General features: G+C 51.3%; 1 protein-coding gene across 1 annotated transcript; it reads left to right on the forward strand.

The window, feature by feature from the left end:
* The first annotated feature begins 1,284 nt into the window (after positions 1-1,284).
* PDZK1IP1 (PDZK1 interacting protein 1) lies at positions 1,285-7,618 on the forward strand. Its single transcript, XM_008699236.2, has 4 exons — positions 1,285-1,656; positions 4,541-4,649; positions 6,514-6,609; positions 7,193-7,618. Exons 1-4 carry the CDS (start codon positions 1,590-1,592, stop codon positions 7,263-7,265), a joined length of 345 nt encoding a protein of 114 aa, XP_008697458.1. The 5' UTR covers positions 1,285-1,589; the 3' UTR covers positions 7,266-7,618.
* The last annotated feature ends 18,496 nt before the right edge of the window (positions 7,619-26,114 follow it).

The following is a 26,114-nucleotide window of genomic DNA, read 5'->3' on the forward strand; positions in this document are numbered from 1 at the left end:
CGGATCTGCCCACGTGGCTGCCCTGCTTAAAACTCTCCAAGAAGGCATCCTGATGTTTATTAAATTCAGCCCCATTCCTTGCATTCCGATCAGTGATTCCCTGGCTGTTCATTAACACGACTTTGTGCCAGAAAATTCTGAGGACACCAAGTTGGTGGTTAGGGAGGGCGAACAGGACATACATATATATGTGTCATTCAAGTCCAAGCCACGTTCCCCTAGATCACCCGAGGCACCCCATCTTTGGATGATAGGAGATGCACTGCACTCAAATGTGCATACACCGGAAGCAGGGATGAGGTGTGACCCCTGACTGCTGCCCCTTGTGGACCCATCCTGCAATAGAAAGGGTGGCCCATAAAGTCCTGTGACAGCCGTTTGGTGGCTTCTGGGCAGTGGAGGGGCTTCCAGCATATGCCCTGTCCTCTGCGGAACCTTCATCTCCGAGACTTTGCCCTGGATGCTGGGTCCTTCTTTCTTGGTGTCTGCAGAGTCAGACTCTCAGCATCTCTGGCTTCCTGTACTCCTGGGAAGGGGTGAGGCAAGGAGCCCCAGCATGACCCTTGGCCCCGGCCTCAACAGGTACTTGGGCCATTCTTTGCTCCTGAGCTGGAGGACCAGATGGACTCCATGTGATCCTGGCGTTTGAGGGCCCAGGGGTTCAGGGCCCCAGATTGGAATCTTCCACTTGGGGATGTCTTTCCTTTGCCTCCACAGCAGGGCTGTGTTCACCCACTTGTCTCCCTGTGATGGTGGACGCGCACCAGGAGGTATGTATAATGGCCTCTGACCAAGGCTGGATCTTGTCCTGGGGAGCTGCCACCCAGCTTCCAGGAACCACGTCTGGGGCCAAGAGGAAAGCGGAACCCGACCTGGGCAGCTGGGCGGGGTGGGGAAGGCTGGGGACGGGGCCCCTCAGGCCCTCTGTCATGATCCCCACGGGAGAGGGTAGATTATAGAGCTTCTGAGCTAGGCCAGGGATGGAGGGACAGAGGCCTGGGGTCTGGCCTGGCCGAGGAGGGACAGGTGAGGGGAGGGACAGGAAATAGGCCGGGCCGTGGGGGAGGGGCAGCTTTGCCCTTTCCCTAGCCTCTGGGGTTTTCCCCACGCTCTGCATCCAGACAGCAGATTTCTTAACCCCACTCTCAGCCTTCCAAGTCACTCCGCCCACAGGAGCAATAATGTGTCACTCCTCTCCCCAGAGCCCGGCCCCGCTGCCAGGAACAGGGAGCTGACACAAAAACTGGGGGGGCCTGGGGCTTGGAGGTGAGGCACCAACTCTCCTCACATCTCCCGGCTCCTCAGACCTGCTTTCTTATCCAGCCTTTGAAAGAGGACCTCGAATGCCAGCCTGAGTGGGCAGGGCAGCGACCTGGGAGGCCAGGCCTGGAAGCTCATTACCATGGGAGGGAGGGCAGTTTCTCTCCACCTCCCTTCCTTCCTCCCTCGCCTTTTTCCTTACTAGCTCCTCTCCTCCGGGGCCAGACTGAGCCCAAGCGGATCTCAGGCAGACACAGACAGAACCCACAGCAGTTCCAGGAGCCCAGATACCAGGAGCCTGAGAGAAGGCCCAGAAGCTTCTTGCAGCCATGTCAGCCCTCACCCTGCTCCTTGCGGTCCTGTTCAGCGCAATGCCGCCCGCCAGCTGTCAACAAGGTAGTGGCACAGGACTCGAGGCTGCGGTGAGGAGGGCTGGGCTGCGTGCTGGTAACCCAGGGTGGATCCGGGGGTCGTCTGGCCTCCCTCACCACCCTGGACACCTACAGTTGGGAAGGGGAAGCAGGGACTGGGCTTGCTGGAGGAAACTCCAAGGGCAGAGACCTCTGAACAAGACTTCTGTCTGGGACTTGTTTGCCAAGAGTGAGGAATGTGGGCAGCAGGGAAAATGTGGGGGCTCGGACTAGAGGCCTGGAGGAGTTGAGCCCCAGCTCTAGGAGCAGGAATTGCCCGAGGGATGGTGGGGTCCCGAGGACAGGGGGTCAGGGGCTACAAGGAAGGAAGGAGCCGGCCCAGGCTGCCCCTCCTACGGCAGGCTCGTCCCAGGGGAGGGGCCGCGCTGTCAGGGCTGTGCCCCTCTCTCTGGCCTAAGTCATTGTTTCAGCTTCCTGGGCTCCATCAGGGGATAGTGCCCCAGGGTGGCCCCCTCCACAAATCTGAGCTCTTGTCCTGCTCTGCTTCTGTCTTGCTGTGCCACCAGGAGAAAATCACTGCCCCTTTGTGAGACTCAGTTTTCTCATCCATACAATGAGGACAATAAAGCTGCCCTGCCGGCCTCCCAGGGCTGCTGCCAGGTCAGGGTGTGGGAAAGCTGCATACCATGAGGCACCACGCCCCGAGATCCGCCTGAGCTGTGGGGCCGCATTGGCAGCCCAGGTCTGGGGGCTCTGCAGGTGGGATTTGGGTCTGCAGGGGACTGGCAAAGATGCTCCCAGAGTACCCCTCCTTTGCAGGGGCCCCGAGCTGGCATGCAGGCCTACTTCACCTCTGCTTCCCAGTCTCGGGAGCCCTCTTGGAAACCCAAGATCAGAGGGGTTGAGTGACTTGGGTGGATCACACAGCAGAGCAAGGAGGGATGTAGCTGGGTGCACGAGCCCCCGGCTCCGGAGGCCCCACACAGACCATGTTTGGCCACTTGCCCCTGACAAAACCCAAAGGCAGAGAAACAGTGGTGGTGAAACGAGAAAGGGTTTATTTCAGTGAGGCCAACACCAGGAAGACAGCAGACTAGGGTCTCCAGGGCTGTTTCAAAAGTGCCGAAAATACTTCCAGGTTCATATAAGAAAACTGTGGGGCAAAAGTAGGCGGGTCCGTGCAGGTGGGCAGTGAGGGTCAGGTCGATCTTTGTCTTGGGGTCTTGCCGGCTCAGGGCAATCTTTATTGCTTGAAGGGGTAGTCTGGGTTCCCAGCAGCAGGGGCTTTGCCCTCTGGGTCTTTTGTCAGAATGATAAGCAGGAAAGAACTTCATCAAGGTGGAAGTTTGAGGTCACCACGAGGGATTTGCAGTCTTCTGGGTCGGGGCTCAGGTCACCTCTCTCCTGCCCCAGGCTCTGACCCTTGTGCTCTGTGCTCACTTCAGAGCCACATGCACGCAGGAGCAGGGACCAGGGTTCCCTGTGTGTCTGGAGGGAGTTGGCTGCAGGGTCTGGAGGGGGCAGGGAGGGGCCTCCCAGGGCTTGAGCCCTAACTCCCCATCCTTGAGTAACCACAGACCTGAGGAAACGATGGGTCTGATCCATTTTTTCTTGGGGAACCAGTGAGTCCAAAGCAGTGCTTTTTGGCAAGTATGGAAGTCAGGATAACCACACTGACCTGGCCCCAGGCCAGAGAGTTCCCAGATCCCTCCCCTCTTCCCTGTACCTGCCAGGCTCAGAGAGAGCTCAGAGGCAGGGCAGGGCCTTCGCTGCAGCAGGAGAGCTTTAGGGTAGACTCAGGGAAGGACTTTGAGTGAGAGTGAGGCAGAATGAGGTTTTTGATGCCCAGCCTGCCCCTCAAAATACAGGATGGCACTAGGGATGCATGTGTTTTGGCCTGGAGACAAGACCCTTTGGGAGCTTCCTGTTGGCCTCTGTCCCCTCCTGAGACCCACCTGGTACTGCGTGTCTATTCTCTGCAGGGTTAAGCTTTCTCAGGCTCATGGAGTACGGTGATCCCTGGGGGAGGGGAGAGCCCTTTGGGGCTGCTGGTGGCCGGTGGCCGAGGGCAGAGATTTTGGGAAACCTTGAGGGTTGAAGGTGGTGTCAAAGGTCAAGGCTCAAAAGCTAAAGAAGGTGATGAATGGGAGGCCTCAACCTGGTCCCTGGCCCAGTCCTCTAGGCATCCAGCTGGAGGATACAAAAGGGGCTCAGGTTTTGAAGATTTCTTCCTGGCCCCACGACCTGGAGGAGAACTTGCCCTCTGCCTTGCTTTTCCAAAGGCGTTCTGTCCCACCTCTCTCTCCAGGCACCCCTCTCTCCAGGCACCCCTCTCTCCGGGCACCCCTCTCTCCGGGCACCCGTCTCTCCGGGCACCCCTCTCTCCGGGCACCCCTAGCTAAGCACCTTTGCTTGTGCCACACTCCCACGCCCTACCCAGAACCGGAGAAACCTCATTACAGAACAGGATCTTCCAGATGCCAGCCCAGTCCTATCAGCTCTGAGATCCAGGGAGAAAGGGAGACACCCTCAGCGGGCAGGGCCTAGGCCAGCTGTCCAGAAGGCTGCCCTTTGGTCCCTGGGACCCAGACACTCCCTAGGGGGCCCTGCATGTGACCCACGTGAAGGGGCGGGCAGGGGCTCTGGGCTGTCTCTCCTTGGCACCTCATTCCTTTTTTGAATTCCTGTTTTCCAATTGTCATCCCCCTCTAAGCTCAGTGGGGGAGTCAGGTGGGTCCTCCCTGCCACTCCTCCTACCCCAGAATGTCTCCTCTGGTCCTGGCAGCTGGCTGATGGCCTCTGCCACAGGCTCTAGCCCCTGGGGCGTGAGGCCCCTCCCTGCCCCGTTCCGCACCTGCAGCCCCCACTGCGGCTGAGCCTGCCACAGCATCCTGCTCTGCTCTCTCCAGGCCTGGGGAACCTGCAGCCCTGGATGCAGGGCCTCATCGCCGTGGCTGTGTTCCTGGTGCTCGTGGCGATCGCCTTTGCCGTCAACCGTTTCTGGTGCCAGGAAGAGCCGTGAGTGCCGCACGGGGGCCCGGGGTCTGGGCTGGTGCAGGCAGGGCAGGCCCCGGACCATGCTACTGCTCTGGTCGTGGTGAGAAGGGCCTCAGAAGCCCGGAGTGCAGTCCTGTCACTGTGTGGAAGTGACACCGAGGCCAAAGGTCTCCGGGACTGGAGCTCAGACCGGGCTCTGTTGGCCCCCACAGCTCTGGTGCTCATTCACCGTGAGCCGCCCTTCCTGAGGTCTCCGTGTCTCTCTCTGTAGAGTAAGGACCCTGGCCCCGCCTGTGATGGGGGCTGCCCAAACCTCTGGGAAGGAATGTGCCATCTTTCTTCAGGGTCGGGTGCTGTGCCACATGCTGGGGTCCAGGGGGTCCACGGGACAGACCCAAGCCTGGCGCCCCCAGGCTCCCAGACCAGAAGGCAAGGAGCAATCACCGTGCCAAGTACCGACTGGATGGTACAGGTTGCGCCGAGGGCAGTGCTGGGCCTGGCCTGTCTGGGGGCCAGGGCCGGGAGTCCGAGAAGGCTTCCGATCGCACCTTTAATTTAGGGCTGGAGAGTGCAGGGGAGCCAGTCTCAGGATAGAGCAGTGGGAAAAGTATTGCAGTTGATGGAAGAGGGCAGCGAGGGCACTGGAGCTCCTAGGTGGAGAGCAGGCGCTGAGGTAGAGGGGGCTGGGCTGAAATGCAGTCCACTCTGTGCTCCCCAACCCTGGGGCCAGGCCACACTCACTGCTAGCTCTCGTGAGGGGGGCCTGGTGCCTGGGTGCCAGCTGAGGCCACGTGCGGCCCAGTGAGGGAGCACAAGCCGTCACAGGTAGAGAGAGGCCTAGAGAGGACCCAGAGAGCCTGGCGAGGTAGGCAGGACCTAGGCCTAGCAGACCCTCATACACCTATGCCCTGAACTTTGGGCTTCATCCCTCGTGCACTAGGAATCCAGTGAAAGCTTGTAGTCTGGTCTTGGGCTGAGAGGCGGCCTGAGCAGAACCACTCTGGGGGCCCTGGGGTGTGTGCATGGGGCAGGGGCAGGCGAGAAGGGCAAGGTGGGGGCTAAGCAGGAGGTCAGGAGAGAGTCCGGACTCTGGAGGCAGCAGATGGATAGAGAGGGGCCACGTCTGAGAGCTGTCTAGGGCGCGGATCCCCAGCAGCTGGTGGAGGGGGACAGCAGCGGGCAGGAGGAAGGAAGGACAGGGAAGGGGCCAGGCTTCTGGTGGTCCCGCTCACGGAGACGTGGAGCCCCCAAGGCAGGTCTGGAGGCGGCTGCTGAGTTCACTTGGGACATACTAAGTCTGAAAGGCCTGTGGGGCGTCCAAGGAAGGGCAAGCAGCGGCGAGAGTCCCTAGGACCTTTGTGAGAACAGCTTCCAGGTTGGCGGGGGCAGAGGCCCCATTCGCTGGGTTTAAACTTGAATAAGAGGCCAGGAGCTTTTTGTCAGAAATGCTTCCTTTTTCATCTGGCCCAGGCTCTGCCTTGAGTGGATGTGGGCCCGTCCGCACCTGGTGCCGAGGAAAGCCCTGTGGGCGTCTGGGGCAGACGCCAAATCCCGTTGCGTCTTGAGCTGCGGCCAGAAGGAGAACCGCAGAGGGAGGCTGGGCGGTGGGCGGTGAGAGGTCTTAGGTCAATCTGCGGCCAATCTCAGGCTGGGACCTGCGGCCCCCACCTCGGAGCAGGAAGGGTGTGAAGGCCCGTGGAGCAGGGCCAGAATCGGGCCACTGACAGGGGCCCAGCTGGAGAGAGGGACTTCTGCCAAGGGCCAGCCTCTGCCCTTGGGCTCGTGAGAACCAGCGCCTAGAACAGGGCCGGACTGGACGAGGCAGAGGAGGGAGAACAAAGAAGGTAGGGACCTAGGGAGCCCTGCTGATGAGCCTCGTCCACAGGGAGCCCGTGAACATGGTCATGACCGTTGGAAACAAGGCAGACGGAATCTCGGTAGGAACAGACGGAAGGTACTCCTCAATGGTGGCCGGCGTCAGGTGAGGGGCCGGTACAGGGCTAACCCCCCTGTGCTCCCGAAGGTCCAGGTGCTTCTGAGGGGTGGGGATGGAAGGTGGAGAGGTCAGGGAAGGAGAAGGACTCATGTGGGGAAGGGCTCAGTGAAGAGAGGATCTCAGGGAGGGTGCGATGGGGGCTTTGTGAGGATGCAGGGCTCCTGGGGGACCGCCAGCTCAGCTGGGGAGAGGGCCCAGTAGGGGGATGGAATTGGTGGGGGGAGGGGCTCAGCCTGCCGACTGGGACTCATAGGGAGGGGTGGAGGGGTGCAGTGGGGCAAAGGAACTCAAGGAGGGAAGGGGACTCTGAAGGGATGAATTGGGGGACTCAATGTGCAGAGAGGAGTAAGTGGGGGAGGGGCTCAGCATAGGAGAGAGATGGGGCTCAGGGAGGGGTGCTGAGAGGCCTCCAGTCACAGGTGCACCTGGGACCAGATGTGGGCAGGGGAACTCCCTTCTGGCACTCACGTATATTTATTCTGGAAGATACTGCCGTCACAGGTACAGGATAGAGCAGGGAGAAGGGGATGGCATGGAGGAGTTGATGACCCCTGTCATCCTTTTTCAGATCCAGGGAGCACGAGAATGCCTATGAGAATGTCCCCGAGGAGGAGGGCAAGGTCCGGAGCACCCCCATGTGACCCCCGCCTACCTGTGGCCCCCAGCCCTGACGCCAGGTGCTTGCGATGGCTGCTCAGCTCCCCACCCAAGCTGCTCCTTCTCTGTGTGGGAACCTACAGTAAGGGGCCGACTCCTCCAACCCCACACTGCCCACCTTCTCTTGAACTGTCACCAGCCAAAGTCAGAGCCGTGTCCAGGTTGGGGCTTAGCTGTGGCCCTAGGGTTTTGTGGCAAGTTTCCCACCCAATCCAATTCAGCAGACCCTTCCAAAGAGGACAGTCAGCTCATCACCTCCTACCCTGCTTCACATCCTCTCCCTCTAACCGTGGAAATGGTTCTCATTTCTGTGAAATAAAGATGTTTTGTATTTCCAGGCCTGATGTTCCCAGGGCTCAGAAACAGCCCCTCAGGCTTACAGCCAGGCCCAGTCTTGCTTTCTCAATCATGACAGTCACCTTGCAAAGCCGCTGGCATGGTGGCTTTGGAGGATTACCCAGGAAACTCTCTTTGGGAGGCCCCATGGGGCCAGGGAACTCACCCACTCCACCCCTTGTTCCAGGCAGAGACCCTCCTGCCAGCGTCCCTCCCTCGACCTACTCTTAACAACTGTGATTCACTCATCCCTCATCCAGGCAGCTCTAGCCTGCCTGGCCTGGCCTGTGAGCATAAGAAGTTCTGAGACAGAGCCTGGGCTAGGACTCAGGAAGCCCAGTTTTGAGTCCCTGTCCCCTGCAGACTTCTTATGCGACTTTGGGAGAGTCACAGTCCTCTCTGAACCCAGCTTCCCCTCTGGGAAGGTTTGGCCAGTTTCATCACAGAGCTGGAGTAGAATCATTCTCACCAGTGCCCCTGTCTCCCCGTCCTGGGTTGGGGTGGAGGCAGGGAACTGGGTCCCAGGGGGAATGAAGCAGGGGGGAGGGAGGAGGGAGGAGGCACACTCAGCGGGCTGACTGACCCTGGGGGCCCCTCATCCCTGTGACTGTCATTCTTCTGGGAACAGAATCTGGGGTGACAACCTGAGACAGACCCAGCCAGGAGCACTCCCAGATCCAGAGGAGTGGGGCTAGAGGGTAGGAGGCAGTCCACCTTGTCCCAAAGAGCTCCCTCTTTCAGCTGTCCCAACCAGTCACAGCCCCCTCACTTCCCCACTGGAGCCATTGCTCTGCTTTTCGGGGGTTTCAGCCAAATGCTCCAGGGAAGACCCATCTGAGATCTGATTTATCCTTTCTTACCACGCCAGGTCTAGTTTGTAGCCTGCGGCAGAGGGAAGAGCCCAGTGCAGAGGGAAGGCAGGGTCTTTGCCCCAGGCCTACCCTGCCTGCTGTGTGACTCAGCACAAGTCGCCTGCCCTCTCTGAGCTTCAGCTTAGTGAATTGTGGCTGTGCTCATGTGGGCAGATGCCTTCTCACCCACCACTACCAGTTCCAACTCTGCATATTACTTTTTCTTGGCTCTGCCAAGGTTCCTCTTGCTCCAGGAAGTCCTCCTTGACTAGACCAGAGGGCAGAGCCAGGGGGCCAGCCAGCCTGCCCCTAACTTACTAGAAGAGGGATGGAGGTTATTAGAGGGCCTCTGCTAAGGCACAAACACCCTCTTCTTCCTTTTCTAGCCTCCTGGTCTGAACCTTTTGGCTGCCTGGATCTGATTCTCCTTGCACGAACCTCCATTCCCTCTCACTGCTGCCCTGAGTTGTCCTTGAGCAGCGGGGGTGGGGGGGGGGTAGGGGGGTGGGGGTGGGTTCAGGTCTGCCCCACACGCCCTCCAGGGTAGAAGGCAGAGCCACCACCGTTTGGCCTCCCGGCAGCAGGTGAAGCCTGGCCTCTCTCACCGGTGAGGCTGCCCAGCAGGGGCCGCTGGCAGTTGCTGTCCTGCCTGGTTCCTGGGGCAGGCCACCCTCTCCCCCACCTGGGCCTCTCCGGGCGCTCCTCAGCCCCCTCTCCACGCTGGAGGAACCAGGATGGTGGGGACTCTGGGGTCATTGCAGGTGCTGGGCTGGCACTGACTTGCCCCCCACCCCATGTTCTTGCCCTGGCAGGGGGCAGGGGGCACGGAGCTGCCGGCCCCAGAGCCCCCAGTCCTTATCGCCTGTTCCCACCTGCTAGCCTGGCCAGAGGAGGGAGGGAAAGGAGGCTGGGCCCGGGCCAGGGCGGTGCTTAATGACCCTCGGGGCCTAATCTCAGGCTGGCAGCCGCTGAGTGGCTCAGGCTCGCTCCTGGAGGAGGCTGATAACACACCAGCTGGGCCCCCCACCATCTATCGGGGCTGCACAGCCAGTCCCAAGGGGGTGGCGATCAGGGGGCCTGGGGAAGGGAGCCTCTGGGCTGGGGTGGGGAGGGAGGCGAGCCCCTCCCCCGCCAGCCCTGGGGGGAGGGGATTCTCATCTCCTTGAGTGACAGACAGGGGGAGAGGGACCGGCCGCTGGAGCGGTGGGCTGGTCTGAAAGGAGCCCCCAAATGGCTGGTGGGCCGACTTCCTGCTCCCTCCCCGCCCTTTTCTCCCACTCAGTCCGGGTCTTCTTCTTCGCTCCAGCCTTTACAGATCTCTGTCTCCCTGAGTGCACCTCTTGGCCTCTCTTTTTATCTCCATCTTCTAGTCTCCTCCTCCTTCCACCTGAGCTAGTGCTCACAGTCTCCCCTCTCCCCTTGCATCCTTCCTCTGTGTCCCATGGATTCCTCTGCGCCCCCCACCTGCCCAAGTGGCCTTGTGCCAGTCCCTTGGCTGGGGACAGTCCCTCGCCCTCCCTCATTCACGTCTCACTTCTTTGAATGGCATCCTCCCCCACTGATCCCTCCACCCGCTCTCTGGGCAGAATGCTCAGGTTGCCCAGGCCGTGAGAGATTCTCTTACGCTAGAGGGCGTTCTTGCTCTTCCTGCTTCCTGAAACAGGGCTCACACCTTTTCCCGTCTCTACCTAAAATGTGTGAATTTCACAGTTACACTATAGGTTACATCCAAACTCAGGCACAAAAGGCTCTGACCTGGAACTGTAGACTTGGAGGCTGATTGCTGTGCTGCTTACTTCAGTTAGACTCGAAGAGGGACTTCCAGTCTGGAGTTGGTTTCAAAAAAAGGGCTATGGAATTCTATCTCCAGTGTCACCTGTTATAGGACAGAGTGCCAGGTGGTTGGAATGATTTTCAAGTTGACTTCCCTTATACTCAGAGTAACGCGAACAGAAATACTGCTTCAAGGAGCCATCAGATCAAGACTGGTGCTGAGCAGAGATGGCTCCCCCAGCTTAGGGTACAGGTGGGGGCGGGAGTGCAGAGTGGCACTCCAGGGGCAATCCCAGTCACACGCCCTCTGCTTGTCCCCCTGGACCAAGTTCACAGGTGAGTCAGATAGTTGGAGCTGTCAGAACTTGCTCTGGGACCGGGATGGGAGGCATCTTCCTGTCCTCCAGTTCTGGCCTGGGCGCCCCCCCGCCCCCACCAAGTTTGGCTCTCCTCCTCATTTCTAGTTCCCAGAAGTGCACACGGTGGCCAAGAGCTTGAACTTGAGAACCACGCAGACTCTGGTTCAAATTCCAGTTCTGTTCCTCACCGCTTGTGGACCGTCTAGCCTACCAGCTGCTCCACTGGCTTTCCAGTGGGATTGGTTCTGTTGGGTCTTTCCTGCAGGGCTGCTGGGAGGAAACAGATAATGTATGCTGTTAGTGCGCCTGCCAGTGCCAGAAGGCCCTCCAGCTGCAGGGAAAGCTCCTTGCCCACCGGTGGTGGGCCTTCCTCTGGGCTATTCCAGCCATCTCTCTACACACCGCCCTGTGGTCTGTTTACTTGCCAGGCCTGGGAGCCCCTGGAGGCAGGAATGGGGTCACTTCCCTCTGCATCACCAGCGAGACAGGGCTGGACCCAGGGGAGGGGAAGCCTCAGGTGTGGTGAGGATCCCAAAGGAAGGGGCTAAGCCCAGTTGTTTGTCCAGGTGTACGTCTGTTCATACCCTTAGCACACAGCGGTGCGGAAAAACACACGTGCACATGCACACACGTACTCACTCTTTCCCGCTCTCTGATTGAAGGTCGTGGGGTCAGCGATGAGCCCCCCTGAACATCCATGCTCCCTCCCCCCTTGTCCGTCTGCCTGTAGCTTTGGCCGCCATCTGGTGGCTGCACAGTCAATTGGAAGGGCAGGTCAGCAGAGCACTTTTGAACTTGAGCTTCAGGCAGCGCCCTTCCCTCTTAAAGTGCTGTACCAGAGGCTTTCCCATGGCATGGCTCCAGGGACCCCCCTCCCCCGCTGCCCCCCAGGTTGTGCCAGCACCTTGCTCGTCTTTCTGTAGGCTTCAAGGGCAGCTGGTCTCCGGCGCCCCCTCCTTGTGGCCCCAGAGGCCAAGTCTGTGAACACCTCAGGTTGCAAGCACTACTGGTGGGGCCAGGCTCTTGGGGGCTTAGTCATCCTGTCCTGATGATACCCCTCCCTTTCTCTCAGAAATGATCTGGGAGCCCAGTGGCTTCTGCCCTGGGGTGCTATTCCCAGAGGACAAGGGATGACAAAGTGTCGGGGACACGTTCCTTGGAGACCCCTGGAAAAGCAAAGTAGGAAGAGCTCGATGAGAGAGAGAGGAGGAAAGAGAGAGAAACAGAGGGAAGTCAAGGACGAGTTCCAGTATTGTTCTGAGCAAGTCGGAAGACCGTGGAGCCTGGGACACTGCGCTGGGCTATGCAGGCCGTGTCTTCAAGCTGGTTTGGGCCTGTGTCTGCGTGAAGGGAAGGGACGCCTTTTTCCAGTTCTCACCAAGGCCCTACAGAGCCTAGTGAAGGGCACTGAGAATGGCAGGTGTGAGGGGAAAGCAGGAANGCGTGGGGGTAAGCATGCATTTATGGGCATGTGGAGTCGAGGAGCCTCTGGGCATCTACAAGGGGTGTGCTGGAGGGCAAAGGGGGTGCACCGTTCAGCTCTGAGCTCAGGTGAGCTGTTCGCAGTTGAGCCAAGACTTCGCCTTCGAGTTGGATGCCCACTGAGAGGGTAAAAGCCAGGTCTGGGTCAAGTAGCCTGGATGCAGCCGTGCTCAGACACGTAATACCAAGTGACCTTGGATACGTGAACTCGGTTCACCAAACTCCAGTTCATTCATCTGTAGACTGGGGGCAGTAAACAGTGTCTATCTGATAAGAGATGGTGTTAAGGTTAAAAGAAACAATGCACATTAAAACACATAGAATAGTGCCTAGACCACAGTTAGTGCAAATACATGTTAGCTATTGTTTTTTATTTCTATTATTATTACAGGATGGGCTGAATTGCATGCAAGATCACAGTGTGTCAGAGCTAGCAAAATCCTTAGAGTCATTTAGCCCAGGTCACTAATATTGTATTGCGGAATCTGAAGCCCGAGGTCATGTACCAAGTTGCGATAAGAGGAAGCTAGAGGCTCTGCATGGCTGGTGAGTACAGAACGTGCTGGGCCCAGCGGCTTTTCTGGATCGCTGGAGGCACCAGCATAATGGGGCTGGTTACATGGGTTTGCTCTGCATCGCTGAGGCCAGGACAATTCTGCACGCGGACTTTGCAAATGAATAACTAGGCTCTTGACCAGTTCTAGCTGTGAGCCCACGTGTGGGATGGAGGTGGGGAGGACAGGTGCTGATAAGGTGGGGAAAGGGTCAGGGAAGAGAGGGAGCTCCAGCAAACAGAGGTGAGAAGGACAGAGAGGGATGGGGAAAAGCGGAGGGAAGCATCTTCCAGGCCCCAAGAGCTAACAAGCCGGAACAAGAGACTGGGAAGGGCCTTCCCTCAAGCCCATACACAGTGATGGGGGCGGCGGTGCTGGTTTTTACATAGAAGCTGAGGGCTACTGCGAGGCAGGGAGAGGGCTACTGCGCGGCAGGGAGACTGCTTTGTGATTGGAGCCTCATTCTGATCCTACCAGGTGGATATAACTGGGCCCATTTTCTTAGGGAGAAAATGCAGACTCAGAAAGGGAGGTGACTTTAGTGGCACTGGCCTAGTTAGTGGCATTGGGCTAGTTAATGGCATTGGCCTCTAGTCTTTTGACTTCAAATCCATTGCTAATTCTACCCCAGCATAGAGCTCTCTGTGTGTGGGGTGTGTGTGTGTGTGTGTGTGTGTGTGTGTGTGTGTGTGTGTGAGAAATGGGGAACTGAAGAAAATAGAGGGTTTGCCATTGCAAACTTACAGTGTATTTGGAAAGATGCATCTGGGAAAGTGGAGAGGGTTCCCTTCAAGTATCTAAGAGGAGTGGTCAACATTTGCCGTTTCTGCCTCCAACCTTCCCACCTGCTCCTCAACCTCGTAGCCTCAATTCCACCCCTCACACTGCCGAGACAGCTCTCACAAGGGCGCTAGAGTCCCATCTTCTCATCACCAGGTGTGATGCTTTATCTGATCCTTCCGCTCTCAACATAACAGGATCATGGCCCTTTTCTCTACGGCGCTGCTCCTGGCCCCCTGCGCTCATCTCACCAGGTCCCCACAGGACTGTGGGCTCAGGTTGGTCATGGCATTGCTCTCTGAGCAAGACTGTGAACTTGGCATTCCATGAGGCAGAGACGCACCTGTCTTGGTATTGTAGTGTCTGAGTGCCCAGCACAGGCCCAGAATCCTGCGGGTCCCAGGACGTGTTTGTCGAAGGAATGACATGGGAATCCCATCCACTCAGTTCATTCCCATTACTGCCGTGAAGTATCAACTTCCAAATCAGTCCCATTCCATCCGGTCCCCAGTTGCCTCCTGAACCACTCCCTGGGCACCTTAGATGCAAAAGGAACCCCGATATTTCGCTAACCTGAGTCCTCTGTCCCTGTTAGTGGTACCAGCACTCATCCACCCAGGCCAGAGACGGGATTCATACCGAATTTGCCTCTCTCAGCCCCACTCCTCCTCCCCTGCTTCTGGCCTCCAGCTCGCACCGGATGTTCGGATGTTCGCAGCTGCTTTTCCTGTCTACCTGTTTTCACTCACGCTGCGAGCTCACACCAGCCTCCACGCTGCCACTAGAGAGACTTTCCCCAAACACAGCCAGCTGGGGCCCAGCCCTTTACACCTGCAAGGCCAACCCCACTGCTGCAGGCGGGTGTGGCTTAGTGGCTGTGGGCATGGGCTTGAAGCCAGACTTCCTTGGGCAAATCCCTCCCTGCCAACTTTATATTAGCATGATGTTGGGCAAGTTCGTAACAAAGGCACCTTAGTGCCTGGGTCTGAAAATTAGGGATAAAACGATGCCCATCTTATAGGGTTGCAGTGAAGAGAAAATGAGTGAATGCAGCACAGGACGCATATAGTGAATAGTGGGTGAGTGCCTGCAACAGCCGGCATGGGTGTCCTTTCGGTTGTACCTGCGTATCTTGAGCAGCCAATAGATGGCCACACTGTGACCTTCTGTGACTTGCCGTCCTTCTACCTCTCTCGCTCTTGGCTGCACACTTGACCCTGCCTGAAGTTCTCCAGCCTTCTGTTCCCTCTCCTCCCCCACTGCTTCACATCTTTGCACCTGTGTTGCTCATGTTCTCGGCTTGTGTTCCTTTTGCCAGCCTCACGTCCTTCAGGATGGCTCTCTGACACCCCTTTCCCTCCCCATGCTCTATGCCTGCGAGCTCCTGGAGGGCAGGACATCCCCAGGACATCTGGCATAATCCCTGCATAGAGCAAGGGCTTGGTGTTTGTTGAATGACTGAATATGTCAGCTAGTCCCAGCTCTGCCAATTAAATCCTCGCCAGGGGATTTGCATGACCTTGAGCAAATCACTTCATGCCCACCCCTTTCCCCCAGACTCAGTTTTCTTTTCCTTGAATGGACATTAAAGAGAGGATCTACTTCATGGTTGGGGTGAGAGTCCAGCGTAAGGCGCTAGTGTAAGACCCCGCATGCTTGTCGGGACCCTTCTCACTCCTGAGAGCTTTTTCTGTATCTTCACTTAATAAACTTCTATTGCTTTACACACACACACACACACACACACACACAAACACAAAGACCTGGTGTGCGGTAGCCCCAGGGTTGCCACACCCAGTCACCTGCCTATCACTCACCGTGCATTCCCATTGCCTGCCAGCTGTGGCCCACCTGTGCTTACCCTTTTCACCTGGCCCAGTTGAGGGTATTAAAAATGGTTTTACCTTGGGGCGCCTGGGTGGCTCAGTCAGTTAAGCATCTGCCTTTGGGATTATGTGTGATCATGACCCGCATCGGGCTCCTTACTCAGTGGGGAGTCTGCTTCTTTCTCTCCCTCTGCCTGCTGCTTCCCCTGCTTGTGCTCTATCAAGTAAATAAATAAAAGTCTTTAAAAAAATGGTTTTACCTCTTCCCAAAGGTCCTTCTTTACCAAGTAGGGTCTGGGATTAGTCTGTAAGCCAGCGGGGGTGGGTGGACCTAGGCTTGGCTGACAGATCAACTGAGCCCGGTGAGCTCCCATTTGCCTGGAAAGAGTAGCCTAGTCTCCCCCTTCCCTGAAGCCCCATTGTGCCTCCCAGATGACTGCATTCCCAGGTCTTATTTTCTCCATCCACACTTTCCTGATGTCCCAGCTCAGGCTGGGGTGGGGTTGGAGCTCCTAACCACTCCCCGTGGATCTCTGCACTTGGACAGTGCCTCTATCTGGATGACCCTGGTCATGGCGCCTCTTCCATCAAAGCCCTGAATCAATAACCCTTCCTCAGGACAAACTCCCAGGAGTGGAGTGACTCCATCAAAGAATATGAGCATTTCTTTTTTTCAAGATTTTATTTTTAAGTAATCTCTATGCCCAACATGGGGCTTGAACTCACAACCCCAAGATCAAGAGTCACCAGCTCCACCATCTAAGTCAGCCAGGCGCCCCAAGAATATGAGCATTTCTAAGGCTCCTGTAAGGTACATGCTCTCTATTGGTTTCTCTAAGGGTTGAATCCATTTACACTTAATCAGTTCTACCACAGTATAAACAGTAAGGGAAGGGAGGAGATTCCAATTAGCTTTGAGCCCTAACACTTTCTAAAAGCTCATTCACAAAATACAGTGCTTTCTTTTTGCCAGTGTCTGTTCCTGTTATCCTTTCTCCCCATTGCTTATAACATCTTGATTCGCCACCAGATGGCAGAGCTTACACGGTCCCTGGGAAGATCAATGTGGGACCAGTAACCCGCCTTTTCCTGTGCAGAGAGAGGAGACTGCCCAGGCTGGAAGTCTGGGTGGAGTGACCACTGATGGGATCCCTGGGGAGATGTGGGGGTGGCCCTAATGGATAGAACACTGGCTGGAGTACAGGAGTTTGGGATTCTAGAACTGGCCCTGCCCTGATTCACGTTTAGCGACCATTTCTTTCTTGAGAATTACCTGTAATCTCCATGTTGTCTAAGCACCACCGCAGAAGCATCCGTCATCGGCATTTGTGTCTCAGGCAACTGGTTGTTTTAGGCAAGTCTCAGGCAATGCAAAGCCCAAGACAAGCGTGTGTGCTCATTGGCCACTAGACAGTATTTATTAAAATGGAGGTTTTGATGGCTGAATTTGTAAACTAGATATGGTGATGCAAAAAAGTGTGCTGGCCAAGGCGGATGAGTTTCCTTTTGTTAAGCACTGCTTCTAGGCAGAATTTAGAAATATTGGAAGAGAGGAAGTGGAGGAACGTGCTAATGGATGGAACAGTGGATGGTGAATGAGTTTGCCTCCTGTCCTTTAGTCACTGAACGCTCTCCTTTAGTCACTGCCCTGGTGACTGAAGGCACACTTCATAACGGTGTCCAGGGTCATTAGGAAATGTGTTCAAAGACATTCAGGTTTGGGTTTGGGGTAATGGGCCTCTCTCATATGTCCTGGAAAGAGAGATGAAGATCACGTCATACCAAATGCTCATCGGTGTCTACTGGCCCCTTTTCCTACATGTCCCTGATGCTCAAATTTTATGGTGCCTTTTAGAGCTTCTTTGAGCTCTGAAGTAGAGAGATATGGTACAAAATAAATGTACAGTATAATTATAAGTACTACAAAGTGAAACAACCAGAAAGCCCTGAATGGAAATGCTGCGTCCAAATTGCCCACTTCTCATCAGTTGTATCACTAGGCTCTGCCAATATGTTTTTTGACTTCCAAAAGATAATTCCCTCTTCAGTGAGCTGACCAGAGCTCTTACAGTTCTTTACACACAATGTTCAGCTTTTAATACAAACTCAGCTGAAATGCCAAGAAACAGTCCCAATTGATCAAAAAAGCAAAAGAAAAAACCTCAGACAATAAAAAGAGTCCCCTGGGTGACCCAGAGAGTGAGTAGCCAGACAGAGACATTGAAATAACTATGACTAATGTGTTTAGAATATAGAGGGGAAAAAAGAAGAATTTCATCAAATAATTTAATCTATAAAAAAGTGTGAAATGGAAAAAAAAAAGAGTGAAATGGAAATTCTAGAATTACTTAGCAAAGTTTTATAGTTTGGGTCTATAGGTTTGAACATATTCTTGTAAAACTTGCTCCTACATGTTTTATACTTGGGGCTACTACTGTAAATGGACTTGTGTTTCTAGTTTCACTTTACAATTCTTCATTGCTCCCATCTACAAATACAACTGATTTTTATATGCTGACCTATTGGCCTTTGTGTTGGGGGTTCCCAAGACCACCATCAGGTTTGAGGATTCACTGGAAGAACTCAGAGAATTCAGAAAAGCTGTTCTACTCACAATTACACTGTATTACAGTGAAAGGATGTACATTAAAATCAGCAAAGGAAACAGGCACATGGAGACCAGAAGTGAGATTCATGCTCTCTTCTACCAGTGGAGTCAACAGCACTTGATTCTCCCAGCAATGACATGTGACAACACATACAAAGAATGGCCAACCAGGGGAGTTTGCCTTAGCCTTGGTGTCCAGGATTTAATTTTCTTGGGAGTCAGTAATTTAAGAATGGAGAATGTGACTGACCTTAGTTACTCAATCTCTCCAGCCTCTTTGGAGGTGGAAATGATACAGCATGGCCCAAGGTCTCCACCATAAATCACATTGTTAGCATAAACTTTCTGGTGAGGTCTGAGGCCCCAGGTGTATTAGGACACTCATCAGGCAAGATATTTTAAGAGCTTATAGCTTAATTCCCCGGAGTCCATCAAAAGACAGTCTGTTTTCTGGCACGAGTAGGGTTTGAACATCTCAAGTCTGGTGAGTTAATTCTTTAGTGCACAACCTTCTCTCTTGTAACCTTCCCAACTTAGTTATTAGTTTTGGTAGCTTTTTATCTTTTTAAGATTTTATTTATTTATTTGAAAGAGAAAGCATGAGCTGGGGAAAGGGGGAGACAGAGGCAGAGGAAGAAGCAGACTCCCTGCTAAGTAGGGAGCCCAGTGTGGGGCTTGATCTCAGGACCCTGAGATCATGACCTGAGCCGAAGGCAGACGCTTAACCAACTGATCCACCCAGGCACCCCTTGGTAGCCTTTTTTGTAGATCCCCTAGGATTATTTTAATTGACTTTATTTTTAGAATGGTTTTATATTTATAGAGAAATTGATGAGATAATATAGAGTTCCCATATTCTGCACCTAGTTTCTCCTATTATTGACATTTTTACATTATGTGGTACATTTGTTACAATTAATGAAATGGCAATAGTTTTATTCAGCTTTCCTTAGCTTTTACCAAATGTCCATTTTCTGTTCCACGATCCCATTCAGGATACCACGTTGTATTTAGTTGTCACGTCTCCTCTGGCTCCTCTTGGCTGTGCTATGGGAGTTTCACAGACTCTACTTGTTTTAGATGACTTTGATAGTTTTAAGGAGTCCTGGTCAGGTATTTTTTAAGATGCTCCATTAATAGAATTTGATATTTTTCTCATGATAAGACTGGATTATGAGTTATTGGGAAGAAGACTACAGACGTTTTGACAACATCAGAGGGTCTATTAAGCCACTCCAACTTACAAAGTACTATTCTAGAATGAATTTCAAAATACTCACAAGATCAGATGATGATCAAGGATGTCCTAAGAGCACTGCTTAGCTTAGCCAGAACATAGGGGATCCAGAAAGTTCTTCTGGCCATGGAGTCATGCCCATCAAACCACCTAGCCCAAACGTCCTCACTGGACAAGTTTTTCCTCTGTAGATTGGTACAATAGCACCATTTAAAAAGTGAAACATGATACTTTGAGTCAATAGATTCAAGAATAAAAATAATTCCCTACGAATTCAAATGTTATTCAACTGTGGACACAACTTTGAAGAACAAGTCAAAATACTTAAAGGAAATGAAATGCTTTGAGCCAGTTTATTTCATAAAGAAAAAATTGTGATACCCTGATTCAGGAGATGGAAAGCTTTTGACAGCACAGGTGTGTGGTCTCACACAGTAAGTTCGTTAGCTTCAGAGCCAAGTAAGGTCTTAGCTCTGTCATTAGCTCTTGTTGAGTTAAGAACAGGCAAGATGAAACAAGAAGAAAGCGTTTCATTCCTTTAAAGGAAGCTTACTCAGCACGCACCCAAGGAAGTTACTCAAGGCTGGGAAAGCATACCTGAACGTCTTAGCAGGAACAAAATCAAAGGTTCATGGTCTGGGAATATTTTGTGTTCCCACCAAAAGAGTGAAAAACCTCAGAATTCGTAAGCCATCAGGTAAAGTACTCAAAGGGAGTTTGTCATAGTAGTAGGACAGAATGAGACCTAGACTTAATGCTGTGCTGGTCCAACACAGCATGGAAATAAGACTTGAAAGGACCACACTGTCTCTGAATAACTTAACTGCCCCCTTTAAGAATAAAGACCCCAGATACTTACAGCTATTCACCTAGTGACCAACAGTGAAATCAGTTTATGGATCTAGAATAGATCAACAAATCAGGCCTAAACCAACATTAACAGAAGATGTAGGCAGACTCATGCTGTGCATTCCAAAAGGTACCTGGTTGAAACCAATCAGATCAATGGACAATCTTTATCACTGCTTGTGTTAGGACTTCATGACCATGAAGAAGAAACTGTCTTCCTCATGCTGAAAAAGCCCTACCTAAACATTAAGAAGCCACTCCTCCTATATCAGCATTGACATGAGAGTGGGCTGTGCGAGAGAAGGCATATGGAAGAATGGAAAAGGCCAGCACTAATAGATGACAGTACGACCCTGGGATGGGGAGACCTGAGGGCCTGTTGACTTCAGAGGCATTTCCGGAGGAAGGTGCTAGGGTGGGCAAGGGAGATGGTGGCAAGCCCTCCCTGATCCAGAATCTTTTGTTTGACTGTTTCTTGAGACTTCTCTTGAAAGGTAGAGTTATGTAAGTATGCTCAGAATTTCCTGATTATTATTGTAGAAGTGAAGGAGGAGTCATAGCAGACAGACTTCCTGTTAACAGGAAAGTTAACTTTGGCTTTCCAAGAACTCCAGACCCTAGCTACAACTTTAGTCTGACCCTGTAGGGTCTTGGTAACCTTGACTGTTAAAACTGAATGAAAATGGTAGACAATCTGGTTAGTCTTTAGCTGAACTGAACAATTGTAAGACAAATGAAAACTTAGATTTGAGGATTTAATCCAGGGTTTATTCAAGGTTCTCCAGAGAAACATAACCAATAGGTTGTGTGTGTGTGTGTATACACACACACACACACACACACACACACACACACACATATATATATATATATATAGTTATATATATAACATTGTGTGTAAGGAATTATCTCATGCAGTTATGGAGGCTGAGAAGTCTCAAGATATGCAGTCAGCACTTTGGAGACCCAGGAAAGCCAATGTGTAGTGTTCCATCTCGAATCTGAAGGCCTGAGAACCATAGGAGCTAATGGTGTAGCTCCAATCCAAAAGCCAGCAGGCTTAGGACCCAAGAAGAGCCAGTGTTTGAGTCCAAGTGTGAAGGCTGGAAAAGATTGATTTTCCAGCCCAGCAGTCAGGCAGGAAGTGCTCATTTAGGTCTTCTATTTAGTTAATTGGATGATGCACATCCACACTGGGGAGGGTAATCTGTTCTCCTCAGTCTACCCATTCAAGCAGTAAGGTCATTTGGAAACTCCCTTACAGACGCACCCAGAATAATGCCTGGCCCAATGTCTGGCATCTGGGACCTAGTCACATTGGCACATTGGATTAACCACTGCATTCAGCAACTGATATGCAGTAAACTCGGGGGGAATGTGCAAAGAACATGTGACTAGAGTCGAAAGTCTGTTGTAGGAAATTATGTTCCTGGCAGTGTGACTTAGTAGAAAATAAACTTAATTCCTTCAGTCTTCCAACAGATAAAACCAGCTCTCAGAGGAAAGGCAATTGAAGAGGGCAGGCACAGGTGGAAGGAGGAAAGGAGAAGCAAGCCAGAAGCAAAGAAGAAGATGGCAGGAAATAGAGAAAAGAAAGCAAAAGTTGTAGAGAAATAGAAAGGCCAAAGAACTGAGAGCTGCAGGTTTTTTGTTTTTTTCAAATGAGCACTTTGGGGGATCAAGTCATAAAATGTTAATTTTAAATATTGGGTCTTCCAAAGTTGTTGTTGCCCTCATGGCACATATCCAGTCATTTATGGTGTCCCTCTGCACTCTCCAATATGTTAGGAGGGAAAACAGTTCTAAGGGTTTTTGATGATCTTTGGTTGCTATTTTGTGAGCTCCTTGAGGTCTGTACCAGCACTAAAAGTGTCAGCTGAGAAACGGGACGGCATAATCAAAACTCAATGTATGGTATGTAACAATGGCAGAAGAGCTTTACGGACAGCACTCAAATTCCAAGTCTCCACATTAGAATTTTAGAGGTCGTTTTCCATTCTATCCCATGAAGCCTGTGGATGAAAAATTTTCTTGGTCTCTTCTCAGATCATCCTCTTGGTAATTCTGTTTCCATCCATATTGTGTTCATTATACAACAGCTGTCTTTATTACCATCTCATTAATATCTCTGAGGGGAGTCATTTCCATGGTGATGCTAAAACTTATACCTTTAGAGATGTTACTAACACTCACTGGTTTAGAGTGCCCCTCACGGCTGATTGAGTGGAGGCCAGCTTGGAGTCAATGTGTCATGGCAATTGTCCCTCCCACATCCTTTATGTAGGAATTTTATCAGTAATGTTGGATTAGTTGAGATGAGCACTTAGCAACATGAAGTCTCCCAGAAAATTATTTCCTTGATTCTAAGTAATATTGCTGCTTGCCATATTCATGAAGGAGCCCAGCCTGATAGTAAGGGTCTACAAAAAGAGGCATCACTTCCTTTGGGAAGCATGTCCTACCTGACTTACCATCACCATCACCACATGGCTGCTTAGCAATCACTCCCTTAGGCTCCCATTGCACCCTGGGAAAATCTGAGGAACAGTGCCCTTCACGATGCATTATAAACATTGTTTTACTTACCTTCTTCCTCACTGTACTCCTCTCAATAAAAAAAACATGCCTAATTATCTTTGATATCTTCAATTTCTAACATGATTCCTAGCCCACAGTAGAGTCAATAAATGAATCAGTGAATGAATGTGTTGCTAATAAAAATGGAGAAAAGGAGTTGAATTCAAGAGAAAATTAGAAAACAGACTTTGTGACTGAGTCTGATGAGTGGGGATAGGAGGGAAGTAGATGGCTCTCTAGCTTTAGTAACTGGGTGGTTGTTAGAATCATTAATAAAGTTAATGAAAGTTTGTTTTGTTTTGGTGGGAGAACATAGAAGTATAGTATTGGGTTTTTGGATTTTTTGGGGTTTTTTTTAGTATTTATTTTAATTTTCTTCTTTTTTTAAAGTAAGCTCTACACCAATGTGGGGCTTGAACTGGCAATCCTGAGATCAAGAGTCATGTGTTCCACTGATTGAGCCGGCCAGGTGCCCCGAAGTATGGTAGTGTTTTGCACTGGTCTCAGCCTATCAGTAACCGATGTGGCTGGACCAGCCCTTGTGGTTCTTATGAATGCAAGACACCCTTCAGCAACAACCACCAGGAAACCTTGAAAAAATAAAGGTTTATTACTTAGAAGACCTGTAAATTACACAGCACAGCTAGGGCCATCCAGCAAAGTTGTGGGTAAAGAGAGCATACATGGGTCTGGTATTCCGCTTTTATTGGGGTTGAGGGTTTGTCAGGCTCACTCTTTTTTGGTGTATTTAAAACGTAAGAGTAGAATTTAAAGTACAGGAGGAGAAAAAACAAGTGGCCCAAATGGTCAGTTATCAAAATCAACCAAAATCCTTTCAACCCTTGGGAAAGGGGAGAGGAGATCTAGAGCAAGCAGCTTGGTATTAAAATATGACATGATCCAATCATCATATTGATTTTACTCATATCCCATTGGCCTAAACTAAGTCTCATAGTCACACCTAACAGCAAGAACATCTGAGAAATACAGTCTTTTGGGATAGGGTTGAGAGTCTTTATTACAATTTTCCTGTCTCTTCTCCATCATTAAGTGAAGAGAACTCGTCTTTTAGTTCATAGAACCCTAGAACACAAGGAGTCCTATCCAGGCCTGATGAAGAGAAATGAGCATCACTCAGAGATTTTAGATATCCAGCAAGATAGGACTTTTGCTGTCATGCTCACGGAGGGAGTAAATGCAGTCTGTATTTGGGAAGAAAATAAACCAAAGGGATAGACTGGCACAGAGAAGGGCAATATTTGTTTTGGGGCATTTGTTGGTTACTACAGCTAGTCTAACCCTAAGTAATGTATTCATTTATTCACTTACTTTTTAACAGTTTGGGTCCCCTCTTGAATATAAGCTTCAAGAGGTCAGTCTTTGTCTGTTTATTCCTTACAACGTCCCCAGTGCCTAGAACAGTGCCTGGCGCACAGGTGTTCCACAAGTATCTATGACTGAAGAAGGGCAGACCGAATTATGTCCCCTGCAGTGGGCAGGAGCTATGCGAACCCACACAACGTCTCACCAAACCGTGGCTGAGACTGACATCATGATTAACTCAGAGCTGCAACATTTATTTTGTCTGAACATACATAACTCTTTGTTGGCTGGACAGTCAGTACAACAGCTGGGGCTAGAGATCAGCTCGTGATCATAGTTCATTTGTTCACTCATCCATCCATGAATTCATTCATTCATTAACCAAATATGTTTTGAGTGCCTACTCTGTAGTAGGGTATACAGAGCTACGAGGTCAACCTGTGGCAAGAGGTGGGGCCAATCTATAGTTAGATGTAGTCAAGCAGGTATAGCTCCGTATTCCACAACAAATGTCCCTAATCTTGACTGAGAAAAAGGAAGAGTGTGGGTGGTTCAGCACAGCCTGTTTCTAGCCAACAGTATTCTGAAGCGCTATTGTCAATGACAAATGCCTAGGGATGCAGTGACTTGCTTCCTGAACTGACGGGAACCTCCATTACTAGACACAGCTGTCTGCTAAGGTTCTTACGGATAGGAGGGCAGTGGAAAGGCTATCAACTGGGTCCAGGCATGGGCTCGTGGAGTCCACCAACGTCATGAAATTACAAACTCTGTCGGTACTTGGGGTGCACACACATCTCTGGAGAAAAACCACAATTTTCTTTAGATTTGTAAAAAAGCCAATGATTCACAAAAGATAAAGAATAAAAACAGGGTACTTGATATTACTTACAACTCTGTTGAGTGTATTATCCCATCTAGACTTGAAGAAACTGAGCACAGTTTTTTTTTTTTTTTTTTGCTTATGTGCCATCTTCCAGTTGAGGAGACAGAGAGAGTCAGAGTATTTCATCCAGGACTATGTGGTTCCTTCAAGATGCTTGCCCACCCCATCCGTTTCTGGCTTGGGACCGAGTATTTATAAATTTACGTGTATGGCCTGTTGAATGCTGGCTCTTGATTACTATACTCTGAATGCTAAGATACCTTCATGGTCAGCAATATCTCCTATACTATTTCTAGTTTAAAGGACCTGTTCTAGTCCATGCTTAAATGATAGACTTTTGGTGGCAGTGGTGACTCGGTGTCCCTTCAGCATCTCTTCTCCACTCCTACAGAAATAGAAGATTTAGCTGAGCACGAGCTTGCCAGCCAAAGACCATATTTCCCAGTTTCCCTTTCAGCTCTCGGAGGGACTGGGTTTTCCGCAGAGCTGTGAGCAGAGTGATGAGTACAACTTCCAGCTAATATCCTAAAAAGGAAAGGCACCTGCCTTCCCATTCCCTTTCGTCTCCTCCCACTTGCTCGAAGGTAGATGTGGTGGCAGGGGCTAGCAACTTAGCTTAGATCATTCATTGACTCATTCATTGACAGCCGTGTGTTGAAGATGGAGAACAAGATATGCAGAGCCTAGATACCTGACGATCCTGTAGACCAAACTACCCCAGTAGTTCTGGACCACCTCCCTCCTCAAGACTTTCATATGAGAGAAAAAGACATTTTTATCTTGTTTAAGCTCCTCTCTTTGGGGATATTTTTGCTATAGCAAGCCGTTATGGATGTGACCAGGACTTTATTTTCATTTCTTATCCATCCAGATAGTCAAGATCAGTTTGCTTTTACTTGGCAAGGACAATATCAGGGCTAACAAAAATTTTTTTTATTTGAGTATAGCTTACACCCAATGCTACATTAGTTTCAGGTGTACAACATAGTGATTCCACTTCTCTATATGTTATGATATGCTCAGCACAAGTGTAACTACCACCTGTCACCAGACAATGCTATTAAAATATCATGGACTATATTTGCTACACTGTGCCTTTTATTCCCATGATTTATTCTTTCTTTTTTTTTAAATTTTTTAATTTTATTTTTTATTTTTTTATTATTTTTTTAATTAAAAAAAATTTTTTTTAAAGTTCCGTGATTTATTACTTGCGTATAACACCCAGTGCACCGTGCAATACATGCCCTCCTTAATACCCATCACCAGCCTATCCAGAGGGGAGGGGGGCGGGGAAATGGGATAGGCTGATTTATTCTTTCTATAACTAAAAGTGTTTCGGAGCTATTTAAATTGTCCAATGAATTGCCATAATTTTGCCCCTAGGGGGCA

Source organism: Ursus maritimus, unplaced genomic scaffold (genome assembly GCF_017311325.1).
Source record: "Ursus maritimus isolate PB19 unplaced genomic scaffold, ASM1731132v1 scaffold_12, whole genome shotgun sequence".
Lineage (NCBI taxonomy): Eukaryota > Metazoa > Chordata > Mammalia > Carnivora > Ursidae > Ursus > Ursus maritimus.